The sequence below is a fragment of the Poecile atricapillus genome, chromosome 1 (assembly GCF_030490865.1).
Source record: "Poecile atricapillus isolate bPoeAtr1 chromosome 1, bPoeAtr1.hap1, whole genome shotgun sequence".
Classification (NCBI taxonomy): Eukaryota; Metazoa; Chordata; class Aves; order Passeriformes; family Paridae; genus Poecile; species Poecile atricapillus.
The window spans coordinates 74,213,214-74,225,937 of NC_081249.1; the positions used below are offsets into that span (position 1 = coordinate 74,213,214).

Sequence of the window (12,724 nt, forward strand, 5' to 3'; positions counted from 1 at the left end):
CAGCACAGAACAATTCTTCTGTCCATTCCAGACCAGGCTGAAATTCAGAGATTAACAAAGTGATCACAGCTGGTGTTATAAGGGATAGCACCCTGAGATATTTATCCTTCACTGTCAAGGAGTTAGGCTACATGATCTAATAGGCAATTTCCATCCGTAATGTCTGTGATTCTTCTAGCTGAAAGGCAGCTGGGGATGCAGAACTTACAATTTCTAATCATTATTTAGCTCTGCTTTATTTTTCACAGTGTTTGCATTGTAAATATGTTTGCATGAAATAGTATTGAGTAAAATTATTAACCTCAATTTTATTTATTAAATTAAGGCAATTCTCTGATGTACACAAGTATTTCTCTCTGAAGAGGCCCCCAGTTTGTATGAACTGAGGAGCAGAATGGTCTCAGGTTTATCTGCTAGTCGCACTGAGCTTGGCTGCTGCATCCTTGCATGGTCCCGTCTGGATCATCGTGAGCTGTTGCAGGCAGCTTGTTTTGCCTCCAGCTGTCAGTCACCCTGCCCTGGATCCCCAGACAGTCCACTCCTGGGGATTATGCATCTTCCTTTCCTGATACCAAATCTGCTGCTAGACATGGGGGTCTGCAAGCAGGGGCTGCTTTTATCTAAAGTACAAACATCTGGAATTGGGAAGCTGGTGTTCATGAAGAAAATATATTTTTAGCTCAAATAGAAGCAGTTAAAAAATGAATGCACCTTAAAGTGTTCAGAATCTAGAGAGAAAACCTGTAACTTTTTCCTGATTATATTATCAAAAGCACTGTTAAACTCCTAAATGTTATTTATTTTTTAAAATTTCAGATGATTGCTTATGTTGTGATTGTTTCTTCGTTTCTCATTTCTGTCTGTTCCCTATTATTCCATTCTTCAGCTATTGGGAATGGGACAGGGAGGGATGCTGGCTGTGCAGGACCTGCTAGGGTCCTTCCTCCTTTCTGCATCATCAGAACATTGCTGAATGCCAAAGGAGCCTTCCTTTTCTTTGTCTTTTTCTTTCTGCTTTTCCCTAGCTGCAATTTCAATGCTTATCTCTCCACTCCTAGCGCTTGGGAGTGTTGATAAATGTTTGTCTTCAGCTGGAGCCTTGATTCTTTGTTTACAACCTCTTTAATTCAATATTTTGCTTACCAGAAGGACAGGGAGGGAACAGTTTTTCACTGCTTACATGATCATGGGGTAAATATTAAAAATACCCAGACTGAAAGTGGCTGTTTTTCCATTTATCTTCTTTTGGATGGGCCAGATGCACACCTGCTCGTGTGTGTTCAGAGATCTGCAATCACCTAAGCACAAAGACTTGACTAAAATTGGTTTTGAAATATGAAAAAGGAAATGATTTTCATTAACGAATGATCACCAGCAGTGAATTTGGCAATTAAAATCATATACATCTGCTGACTTTGTGACTGAATGCTTGAAATTTGAAGCATTTAAAACTTCCAGTGTCACAGTGCTGATTTGGCTGAAATCCACAGGCTCTCCTGCATGCAGGGGTACGGGTTCCTCTGGGAAGGACTTTGCAACTCACCAGGGCACGACAGTGTGGGGGAGCCCCCTGACCTGACGGACATACTTGAAGAAATTCTGATAGAAGCCAAGTGGCTTCTAGCAGAGCCTTTTATACTTTTCAGTGCTTCACCTTCCACGTTTAAAATTTTAAGCACTCAAGTTTGTAACAGCATGAATGCTGAAACCCTTCTGAATCTCAGCTAGGAGCCACTTAGCTTTTCTGAGGGAAAAATCTTTGAAACTTTGTTAGGGTTAAGGAGGAACTGTCTGTGTACCTGGCTGCTCTCTTGGCAGTGTTTTTTACAGCCTCTTTCTTCCCTGGTACCATCTAGGTATCTTAGGATGCAAAAGGAATGGCATGGAGATTTTGAAACTACATTTATGTAAATTTAGACTGAGTCATCTGGGATACTGTGTGCAGCTCTGTCACCTCAGTGTAGGGTTTGTCTGTCCTTACTTAAACATTTTAACATCTCAAAGTCTATAGCAATCATTCAATGTCTCTTCTAGACAAAAGAAAGAAATGGGTATTTATAAAGACTGAGTCCTCAGGCACGTATTAGATACCAACCAGAGGATGAAATGAATCACTGTGGGTGCCTGCAGTTTGGCAGATGAGCCCTACCGTTTATTTCCAAAGGTGTTGCAATCAAATGAAAGACATTTCAGAAGCAACAGCAAATAGCTAGAGAATAGGCTAAAATCTCTGTCCTCCGAGAAAATTGGAAAGTTTGTTTTTGATTGCCTTAGGAAAAACATTTTTAAGAAGGGATGCAGTTAAAGTGGAAGTTCTTTCCCTTTTGCCTTGAAAACCAAGGCAATGAAGCTGTAAGAAGAGAAAACTGAACTCAGAAAAAGAAAAACCCCCACAGTTTAAACTAGAATCCTTTTTCAAAAGAAATTGTCAGAGTTTAAAATCCAGTAATATTTCAAGTTCATTTAGACATATGTCTGCAATAAGATTTTCTCCACTTAGTCATAAAAGGAGTTTTGAGGAAACTATTACTCCTCTATCTTCAGGACTTGAACCAGTTCTGCTGGAGAGCAGGATGAGATCTGGCAGGAAGGGTGCATTTCTCTAGGAGTGCATCTTGTAAGCAGTGGTGGCTGGCAGAGCAACTGTGGCTGTGATGGCAGGGCTGCTACTGCTGGGATTGCTGCCTGGTGCTGCCAAAAGCTGGGCACTCTGGTCAGAGAGCAGTGAGGTGCCAGGGGGAAGAGCTGTCGTAGATAGTCAGGCTGTACACTTCAGGGAGGATGGACAGATCTTTCCAGAGGCCCTGCAGAGCTAAGAACCTGAGCTCCATGTTGAAAGGAAGGAAGAGAAAAATAGAGATAAGCTTTGAGAGTCAAGGGTGGAAACTTTCAAGATGGAGAAGGCTGGAGGTTGGTTGCTGCTGACATAACTTGACATAAGGCCCCTATTCCACCTGTGATTCGTCAGGTACAGAGAAGGTAAAATGCCCTGTGAAGAAGTGGGAGAGACGACCTCTCTCCCTTTGGATGGGGCAGCAGATCCAGCAGAGCCTCAACCCTCAGAAGCTTCCAGAAGAGGAGGCAGGTATCAGAAGCTCTCTCCTGAGGAGACAGAAGCCCTCATGTGGCAGCCTGATGTGCTGTTGCAGGAGGCTTGCTGATTGCCAAGGGCTTGCACATAAGTGTTGAAAAGAGGCTGCCAAAGCTTAATTATCTCTTGGACTATGACCACTGCTGCTCATCCATGTGGGCACCAGTGATGGAGCCAGGGGAGACCTTGAGTATGTCAGGAGCGACACAGCTCTGAGTGCAAGAGTGAAGGGCATGAGTGCCCAGCTGGGGTCTCCTCAATCCTGCTGCTAGAGGGGGGACGGCTCTGGTTGGTGCAGGTACACCTGATAGGTGATCTGTGGCTGCGTTGGTGGTGTTGCTGGCAGGGCTGTGATCTCCATGCACATGGGGTATGCTCTGAGGAGCAAGGGCTGCTGAGCAAGAATCTGACAAAGTGAGCTGAGGTCATCTCTGATTGGCTGCACAGCCTTGTGAAGGGGTCTTTAAATGATGCAAAGGGGGTTCATTCTCTGAAGAAAAGAGCAGAAAGATGCAGTCTACAGCTAAACTTGAGCAGGGTGTGTAGGGAAGATGGAGCCGGGCTTTCGATGGGGGTACAGAGTGCAAGAAGGATGAGAGGCAAAAAAGCTAAAAGATGGGAGTTTAAGATCAGAATTATGAAAATAAATGAGATGTCATGAGGGTGTTCAGATGCTGGCACAGGTTTCCAGGAGAGGTTGTGGCATTGTCATCCTTGGAGACACTCAAAACTTGTCTGAAGAATGACCTGAGCAACCAGTTATAACTCAAATTACTTTGAGTAGGATGTTGGTCTAAAAGACCTCCAGAGGTCCTCTCAAACCTTTATGACTCATTGATTCAGTAATTTTTTTACAAATTTCTGACAATATTCTGACACATTAGGGTTAGCCATGGCCTGATGTCTGAATTCGGAATTATTTTAGTCCTCTATTCTCTGGCATGCAAGAGATCAGTCTGAGTATCTCAGGTGTTCCTGTATACCTTATGTATCATCATTCCATATGGAGCTTGGATGTGATCTGGTATGGCAATGCTTGGAATTATTTACAGTTAGGAGTAACAATAATTTGTTTTACTTTGATTTTTCCTTAGGCACATGAACTGATGTGACTGTTCCTCTTGTGATGCATACAAATATTAATCAATCATCAAAACCAAAAGGAGTAGTTAACATTTAATTGTTTAGGTAATAGTCACTGGCTTACATATACATTAAATCTTTTAATTTTAAGTAGCCACGAAGCTTTACAATCTCTTCAGTAAATAGGTGGCACTGAGCACAAATGGCATTACAGTGGAGGAGGTGTGTGGTTAAAGGCTGTCTTTTACCTCCTTGAGTGGTAGAATTTTGCTTCTGGGAGAGGTCATATGTGCCATGCTGCTAGGAGAAGGTTTAGCTATTTTGATTCCATCCAGTCTTGGTACTGGATTCAGGAAAGAGGTGGAAATGTTTTCCTGCTTATTCTCTGTCTCATGGGCAATGCGTTATCTGTAGTGGGAGAAGCAGTGCACCAAGCTGCCCTTGTAGGCAGCTGTAAACAGGTGTAATTTCTCTTCTCACTGTTTTGTTTAGACATGGCCCTGGTTACAGAATGACATCTGCAGCAAAATGACATTCACCAGTGATGAAATGTAGCAAACTGAGAAGGTGAGCATAGTGGCCTTTTAACGATGCACAGCAACATGCCATAATAATTCTTGTCAGAGATGAAGAAAGACTTTGTGACTCTTTGGATCAGTTTTCATTCTGGCTCTGAGCAAATTCTGTCGAGCCCTGTTTATGACCTGTGTTTTAACAGTAAATCCTATTTTCATCTGTATTTAATTTCTAAGATTTTATAGGAGTTGCCAGGGAAGAGCGGTGTGAGTTCATGGGGCTGTTTAGAATTGTCTGACAACATCTAGGCAACTGATTTAGCTTTCAGGAGAGAAAGTTAACATGGGATTTCTTTTTTTTTTTTTCTCATTCAGCACTGCAGGAGAGGGGATGATTTCCAATGAAATAAGTTCAGGACTAGGAGATTGCTTGTATTTTCAAATCTTGGGGTGGTCAAAATGGTTTTTCCCTGATTAAGGAGTCCAGTATGTGTGCTGGGCGTGAGAAGGACAATCTGTGGATGATTGCTCAGGTATTCTAAGCTGAAAAACTTCTTGAAAAGACAAAAAGCAGTTTTTTCTTCCTCTGCTGTGATACCAAGCATTGCTGCATTCCATATGCTTGCTGTAAAAGCACTTTGGTACAACCAGAATGGAGATTTAATTTAGCAATCCAACATTTCTATTATTCCCTATTTCATGTCAGAGGAGTTGCCGGTGGAGTTGCCGGTGGAGTTCTGATGTTCTGTGTGTAGGGAGTGGGGCTGAGGGAAGTGCTGTATGGAGATGGGAAATGGCAGCTCTCACTTCTTGGCTTAAAGCTATTCTGCTTTGCTTTGTTCTGGTGTGAGAAAATACATCTCTTCTGTATGTAAAGAGTGAGTTTTTTTGCCTGCTGAGCACAGGAAAGCTTCTGAGTTTCTGTGAGAACATGCCTTTAAATATATTTGTAGGCATTAGGCCTAAAGACTTCAAGACCTGCTGTACCACTGAGAGGATGTTTTTTTGATATGTGATGGTTTTACTCATATGGTGCTTCCATTGTGTTTTACAAGAGAACATGCAATGTTTAAAGCCTTTTGGCACATGTAACTTAGCTCCTGCAGAGAAGTAAAGTGATAACCTGATACAGAGTTAACAAGAAAAACCTCTTTCAAGGTTTGCATCTATGTTGAGCTTATTTTTTGTTCATAGGCTCATAGAATCATTTGGGTTGGAAGTGACCTTTAAAGGTCCACTAGTCCAGTTTCTCTGGAAACTGGACTGAGCAGGGGCATCTTCAGCTAAATCAGGTTGCCCAGAGAGAGCCCCATTCAACTTGACCTTGAATATTTCCAGGAATGGGTTACCTGCCACTTCTCTGGACAACCTGTTCCAGTGTTTCACCACCCTTGCTATAAAAATCTTCTTCCTTAAATCTAGTCTAATTCTATCATCTTCTAGTTTTAAACCATTGCCCTTCCCCTGCTGCAACAGGCCCTGCTAAAAAGTTTGGGCTGTACTTATGCTTTTGTTGAGTCCGTGCATTTCAATTTCAATTTTTTACAATTTTATTTAATTAATTCAATTTTTTAATTCAAAAGTGTAGACGCTTTCTTCTAGTTTGGTATTAGAAAATAATTTTTTTGCAGTCGTACAAACCTAGTGTAGCCTGGTATACAGTTTTTTCTTCCTGCTGTCATCAGGACAGATGACTCCTGCAAACTCATGAGCAAGAGCTTGAGCAAGGTAGAAAGCTCAGCTCTTGAACTGCTGAATCTGTAGGTTGGTAAGCAAAATTTGAGACTTTCAAAGGTGATTGTGGTTTTAGAATGAAAATCCTCCAATTAAGGGGTATTTTGACTATTACTTTCTAAAACATTTAGATGTCTATTCCAAAAGGCAGGAAAAGACCAAACATCTCTAAAATTTCAACGTATGTTGTTGTGAGTCTGATCAAAATGTCCATGTGTGCTTTTGATACAGAAGAAAAGCTTATAAATCGCATTTGTGATCTCTGTCTGACTTCTGACACCAGGTCAAAATAGACAGGTGAAGAACCTCAGATTTGATGCAAACTAGTAATTTTGGAAGAATAACATTTTGCCATAAGTGACTTGGAAAATTCAGAAGAGAAAATTACATGGATATCACATGTCCTTTATTTGCCCAAAGATTTCTCATGAATTCATTCGAAATAATAATAGTCTCAGCAGCAATAATAGTAAGAAAATAAACATTTATATATACATAATTATTTTGGTGAACACCATAGTAGAGGTAATAATGCAAATAAAGACAATTATGCACATGTGTAGTTTGGTGAACACCTATTAAAGTGAAATAGCATAGAAATGTTTGAAGCATGTAATGATTTTCTTTTGATGAACTTGATTTTCCTAGTAATCTGAAAGATGACTGAAGAGTTATAGCTTGTCAGGAAAATAAGGCAAAATAAATTGCATCTTTGTAATATTCTTTATTAGAAAATGGTGTAGGGAGCATATAGAGTTTAAAAACTCAATGCCTTTTCCTGGTGATACTTCACAAAATAATGGCATTTTCTTGCAGACTATTTCAAATTAATTATTTTAAATTAGTGAGATAGTTGGTGGGTGATAGTTTTTGAGAGCTTTTTTTAAGAGTGAAGTGGCTTCTTTGTTATGTGCAACTAGCCTTACAAGCAATATTAATTATGCCACATTGTAAAATTCTTCCTATTTTAATAGTAAAGTAAGATACAAGGAATGAATAATAATATTTCATATCTGTTGTTGCAATGGGCATATGGCTGGTGGAAGATAAAGAGGAGTAAAACTGGAGAAAAATAGTGTGTTAAAATATCTGTTAATTGAACTGCACTACAATTCCCTAATCTCACAATTTTTAAAATTATTCTTCCATAGCCTCAGACCATTCGGCAGACTCTTCAAAAGACCCTGCAGTATTTTGAGAATCAAGTTATTGGGTAAGTGTTAATGTGAGGTAGTGAAAGGTGCATGGTAATGTTTTGCTCTGTGCTTTCCAATTCGCAGCCTTACATGATAAGCTTTTTAATTTAATTTTTAATTTTTTCTCTCAAATTCTTAGAGATGCTTTGGAATAGCAATACCTAATCTGGATGTAAATGATAAACTGCTGTTCAGTCCTGCCTCTGTACAATCCCATCAGACGACGACTGTTTAATGAGCCGTAATGTTTCTTTTAAAAATAGAACAGTAAATCTTCTACAGTCATAGAGTATCAGGTTGGAAAGGGACCTCAAAGTTCATCTAGTCCAACCTTTCTTTTGACAAGATGTCTCAGCACTCTCTCCAGCTGGATCTTTTAATTGCCCATCATTGGGAGGTCTTAATCCTTTGCCACCACTTCTGAAAGACTTGTTGACTTTGCATTTGATTTGTATAAGGAGTAGTTAAAACTTTTCTTTTTTTTAGTAATTACAGAGATGCAGAGAAGAATTTTCACAATATATCAAACAGATGCTCCTATACAGACTGCTCTGGCAATGAAGAAACTGAAGATGTCTCAGGAATTCTCCAGTGTACAGCTAATGTACTAGGTATGTGTTTTTTCAAGGCAATTTGTTTTCTTTAGTTGGAAGGAGAGTTTACTGGCCATCCTAATGCCAACAATGAAACCAGAAATTTTTGCTCCAACTACAGAAATTTAGGACATAGGCAGCAATATACCAGTGCACTGTTACTACATTTGTTTCCTTTTCTACATACATTTTGAGCCTTTAAGAAAATCCAGACTTATTGTCAATGAAGACAGTGAATGTGTATTGTGCAATACCGAGTGATTTGAGAAGTTTCAAAGGCTTCTGGCAAATGGACTTGCTTCTGTGCAGGCCTTGGAATTATCTCTAATGTTTTTATAGGGGTTCTGCAGAACAACAGACTCTTCTATCATCTGTGGGCCTGGTGAATAGAGGGCCTGAAAAACAACACCAGGGTGTACCTGAGACATGAAACATTCTGGAAACTTAAATTTTATTCATCAAGAAGCACAACACTGAAATCTGACTGTGTACGATAATAGGAGATAAGTTTTAACTTTCCGTGTCAGGGGAATATGGTGAGGTGATAGTCTGATCACATTCTGGTCTTTACCATTGTATCTTGCTGACTTAAAATACTTTTGGAGGCTATGCATTGAATATCTGTCTTTTCTACTGCAAACTTTTAAACAGACTTGGTGTGCTCTGTGAAACTACAAACATGATCTAGTTTAGAGATGACTGTGTTTCACTGACGTTCAAAATGCTTTTTTTCTTTTGCTATCCAGTGCCTTATTCTGTAAAATGCTAGGTGCTGCCAGGATGTTCTACATGCCTTTAACTGCTGCTAGGAAGAGGTGGCATTTTGTATTTTGCATGTGTGGTTGTGGGGAGATTTTAAAACAAATTAAATTCTAAATGTGTCCAGTGTTAGTTACCTTTTTTTAAAATTTTAAAATATTTGCATGCTAGCTCTCTAAAACAAATGCTGTGAGTGATAAGGCAGGACTTAGGCAAAGCAGAGACTTTTCCTGTTATCAGGTGCATATTAATATTATAAAAAGCCAGAGTAGACATTCAGTACTTGTTTCATCATGACACAAAGTATGTGTTCTAAGAAACGGTTATGAATACTTTTTCACCTTCATAGTGCTTTTAAAGCAATATGCTTGTTCTAGTACCTCAGCATGGCTGAGTAACGTGCAACCTGTTTCTTCAGTGGTATCCTCACAACGCATGTTTATTAGGGGAAGATTGGACTTTTGGGACCAAAGTATAGGGATAACATCTAAGCATTACTATCTTGGGGAACTATTAAAGTCGGCTTTGTTGAAAGTTAGGTTGCAGAGACTTTTTCTTGGACAAGTTCACCTCTTAAAGAATGAGTTCTTAGCTAAAAAAAACCCTTCAGTATGAGCAAAACACTGAGATAATTTAAAAGCAGTTCTTCTCCCTATCTGGGATAAGAACATAAGAGAATCAGCAGTAAACCCAGTTTCTTTTTTTTTGATTTTAGCTCCTTTCACAACAGGTAAATAATTAATGGAGGCTGTATAATTAATTCTCACATAGGCAGTTATTTTTCTTGTTGAATAAGGACTGGTAAGAGCCACCTCTGGGAAAGAGGGATGTAACCACTGGGGTGTGTACCTAGAGAAACTGGCATTGCTGAGGCAGGAGTCAAGCATGAATCTGACTGTGATGAAGGCTAGAGAAACTGTTGAACCAAATCTGGCTCTTAGTTTATTTATATGAGCAGTAAGAGGCACTTGCTGTCTAGGGCTGGAGGAAAATGTTTCCTTAAAGATGCTTGGAAGCATCTTCCTGCTCTCTGACCTTAGATACTGCCAAAACAATTCACCTCTTCCAGTCTTCCAACCATCTCTAAAATAGTCATTTGGCATTCCTTATTCATCAGAAGAGTGCAAATGCTGAGATCATTGGTAAGCTTGGGAGACTGTGAGCAGATGCTTCACACTGTGGTCCTGGTTCACTTCACTGCTCAGAAGGAAGTGCTGACTGCAAGCTGTTCACTCAGCTCAATGCATGTGATTTATCATGTATGAATACTGCAATTTTCCTGTTGTCAAGTCAGCACTAAAGTGTGTCACCATCTTCCTGCAGCACAAGGACTTGATTCTCCTTGCCTCCTTGCTGAGTTGCTCTGCTGCAAGTCTAGATAGCAGTAGAAGTCTCCCTGCTTTAAAACGCTGTAATTAAAGGAACCTATGTCCATTATGTTCAATATGCTCCATAATGTCCATTATGCTGTAAACTGTGTGTGGTACCAGATCAATCACAGTTTTCCTTTGCAATGACAGCTTCTGAGGCAGGAGGATTTAATTTAACTTTCAAACCTTTCAAAAATAGTCCAGACAGCTTTGTGATGGATTCTGCTTTCATTAATTGGTGCATGCATCCTTTTACACTGTCCTTCACAAACATATAGAAACAAAAAAATCCTTTAGGTTGAAAAAGACCTTTAAGATTATCAAGTCCAATTGTTCATTCAGCACTGCCAAGTCCACCAGTAAACTCTGTTCAGAGGAGATTGACAGTGTTGGTTTGAACTTATTTTAGAAATAATGATAAGAGAAAGATGTCCAGGATGAAGTGTGTTATGTGGATTATAACATTTCTTTCTTAGGTGACTATAAAACTCATACTGAGATATGCTAGAGAGAGAAGTTGTATCTAAAGAGATTTCTTATTTGACCTTTGGCAAGTTTTTATCCTTTCTCTGCCTCAATTTCCCATCTGTACAATGGAGATAACAGGATTTTTTAAAATCCTTTAAACCATATGTCAATGCTATTCAGATTTCAACCTTCTTGAAGTAAAGACATTTTCATACCCTTTGTACATTCAGCATTTTGAGAAATGGCAGTAAATCTCGTTTGGGACTGCTTTTGTCCTCATGATTTAAAATAATTTGATCTCAAGTAAGATCAGAGTGTGCATTTTTACTTAAATGCTGCCAGAATAAAGCAGAAGACGTTCATGTAGCTGCAAATTAAAACTTCAGCAACAGGAAATTACAGATGAAAACTTTTTTCTTGTTCTATAACTACTGTTGTAAGGAATTTATTCCGGGACATTAAGCCTTTATGACCTATCTCCTGTTTATTTTTTTGGCAGATATTCAAAGAAGGTTTGTGCTACTGAGCTTTACAAAACAGTAGAGAAATGCCTGATTTTCATTTTTGAATCCCACCCAGTACTTCCAATATATCACATGATATTTCTCACATCCCAAATGCACGTAGCAGATAAAAATTGTACAGCCTTCACCTCATCTCCTCCAACCACTCTTTTCAGACACTGCAAACAGTAGCCTTTGAAAACATGAACTATTTTGCACTCTTCAGTCCTTCACAGGGAAGAAAAAGAAAGGAATCTTCACTAAGGCAGTTACCTTCTAAATGGCATTGGTATTTCCTTTGGATCCTCTTTGCATCTTGCTGAGGAGCTTTATAATCTGTCCTCACTTTGATAGTAAGACTAATGAAAATAACCTGAATTTGTAAAGTCATATAAAAAGAGCTGTTGTGCAAAATCTGCAAAGCAGCAGTAGCTATTCATACCCAGTCTCTAACAATACGGGAGGAAGATTGTCTTTGAAGCTCATTTTTGTATTTTAGATGGCAATATCTAAATTGTATGTACTGCAGCACTGTGTTAGATACACTAGATAAATAACACTTGGTCACACAGTCCAAAGTTGCAAATGAACATTGTCAGGTGTATCAGATCATTGTTTCAGTAGGAAGGCCTAGAGAAGTAATTTTACCTATCTGACTTGCCATTGCTTAAGGTGCAGAAGAAAATTTTCTATTTTTTTTTAATTCAAGCAAATAATACTAGAATTACCTCATTTTCCTTAAAAAGTGCACAGCACATATCACTGGCTAAGTCACCTCTGCATGTGGACTCAAGTGTATTGCAAGAATTTTTCCTATTAGGCATTTGTGGGATAATAATGCTCTTCTTTTGATTTTGCTTCAGAGAGTGGTGCGAGGAATTTGCTTGTCTGTCTATCTATCTGGGCATCTTCTGTTTGGAGTATGATTTGGTGCAGTGGAAATTCTCTAGGGATTCCCTAATATCCTGGTGATAGGTTGTATGGAATCCTGGCTCACAGCCCTGTTCTGTCAGGGAGATAAATCATGTTTCTGGATTCAGCCTCCCCAAGACACCGAGGAGGAGGTGGAATCCATTGTTAGTGTGAGGTTTTAGAGAGTTCTTGCTCTGGGTGACATTTGTTTGTCACTACCAAAGAGAACATGTGCTGCAGGCTGCTTTATATAGGGCAAATCACTTCATGCCTAAATATATCTTGCAGGGCTGATTCTTCATTTAGTACAAAGGGCATAATTCTGTAAAATCATTTGTTCTCTACATTTGTCAAAGTTAAAGAGCTATGTTTCCTTTATGAAACGAAGAAAATCTTAGCTCTTATGTGAGACAATGGTGTAGAAGCTGTGTCAGGGCAGGTTTAGGCTGGATGTTAGGAAAAGGTTATTTACCCAGAGGGTAGCCGAGAGCTTCCTGTGG

At 39.4% G+C, this 12,724-nt stretch overlaps 1 protein-coding gene across 1 annotated transcript in view; it reads left to right on the forward strand.

The window, feature by feature from the left end:
- The window catches only part of GUCY1A2 (guanylate cyclase 1 soluble subunit alpha 2), a 133,697-nt gene that overhangs the window by 6,939 nt on the left and 114,034 nt on the right, over nucleotides 1–12,724 (forward strand). Inside the window, exons 2-3 of the mRNA XM_058848504.1 lie at nucleotides 7,575–7,636; nucleotides 8,106–8,230. Of these exons, the coding sequence (XP_058704487.1) occupies nucleotides 7,575–7,636; nucleotides 8,106–8,230 (187 nt within the window). The remainder of the gene's footprint in view (nucleotides 1–7,574; nucleotides 7,637–8,105; nucleotides 8,231–12,724) is intronic.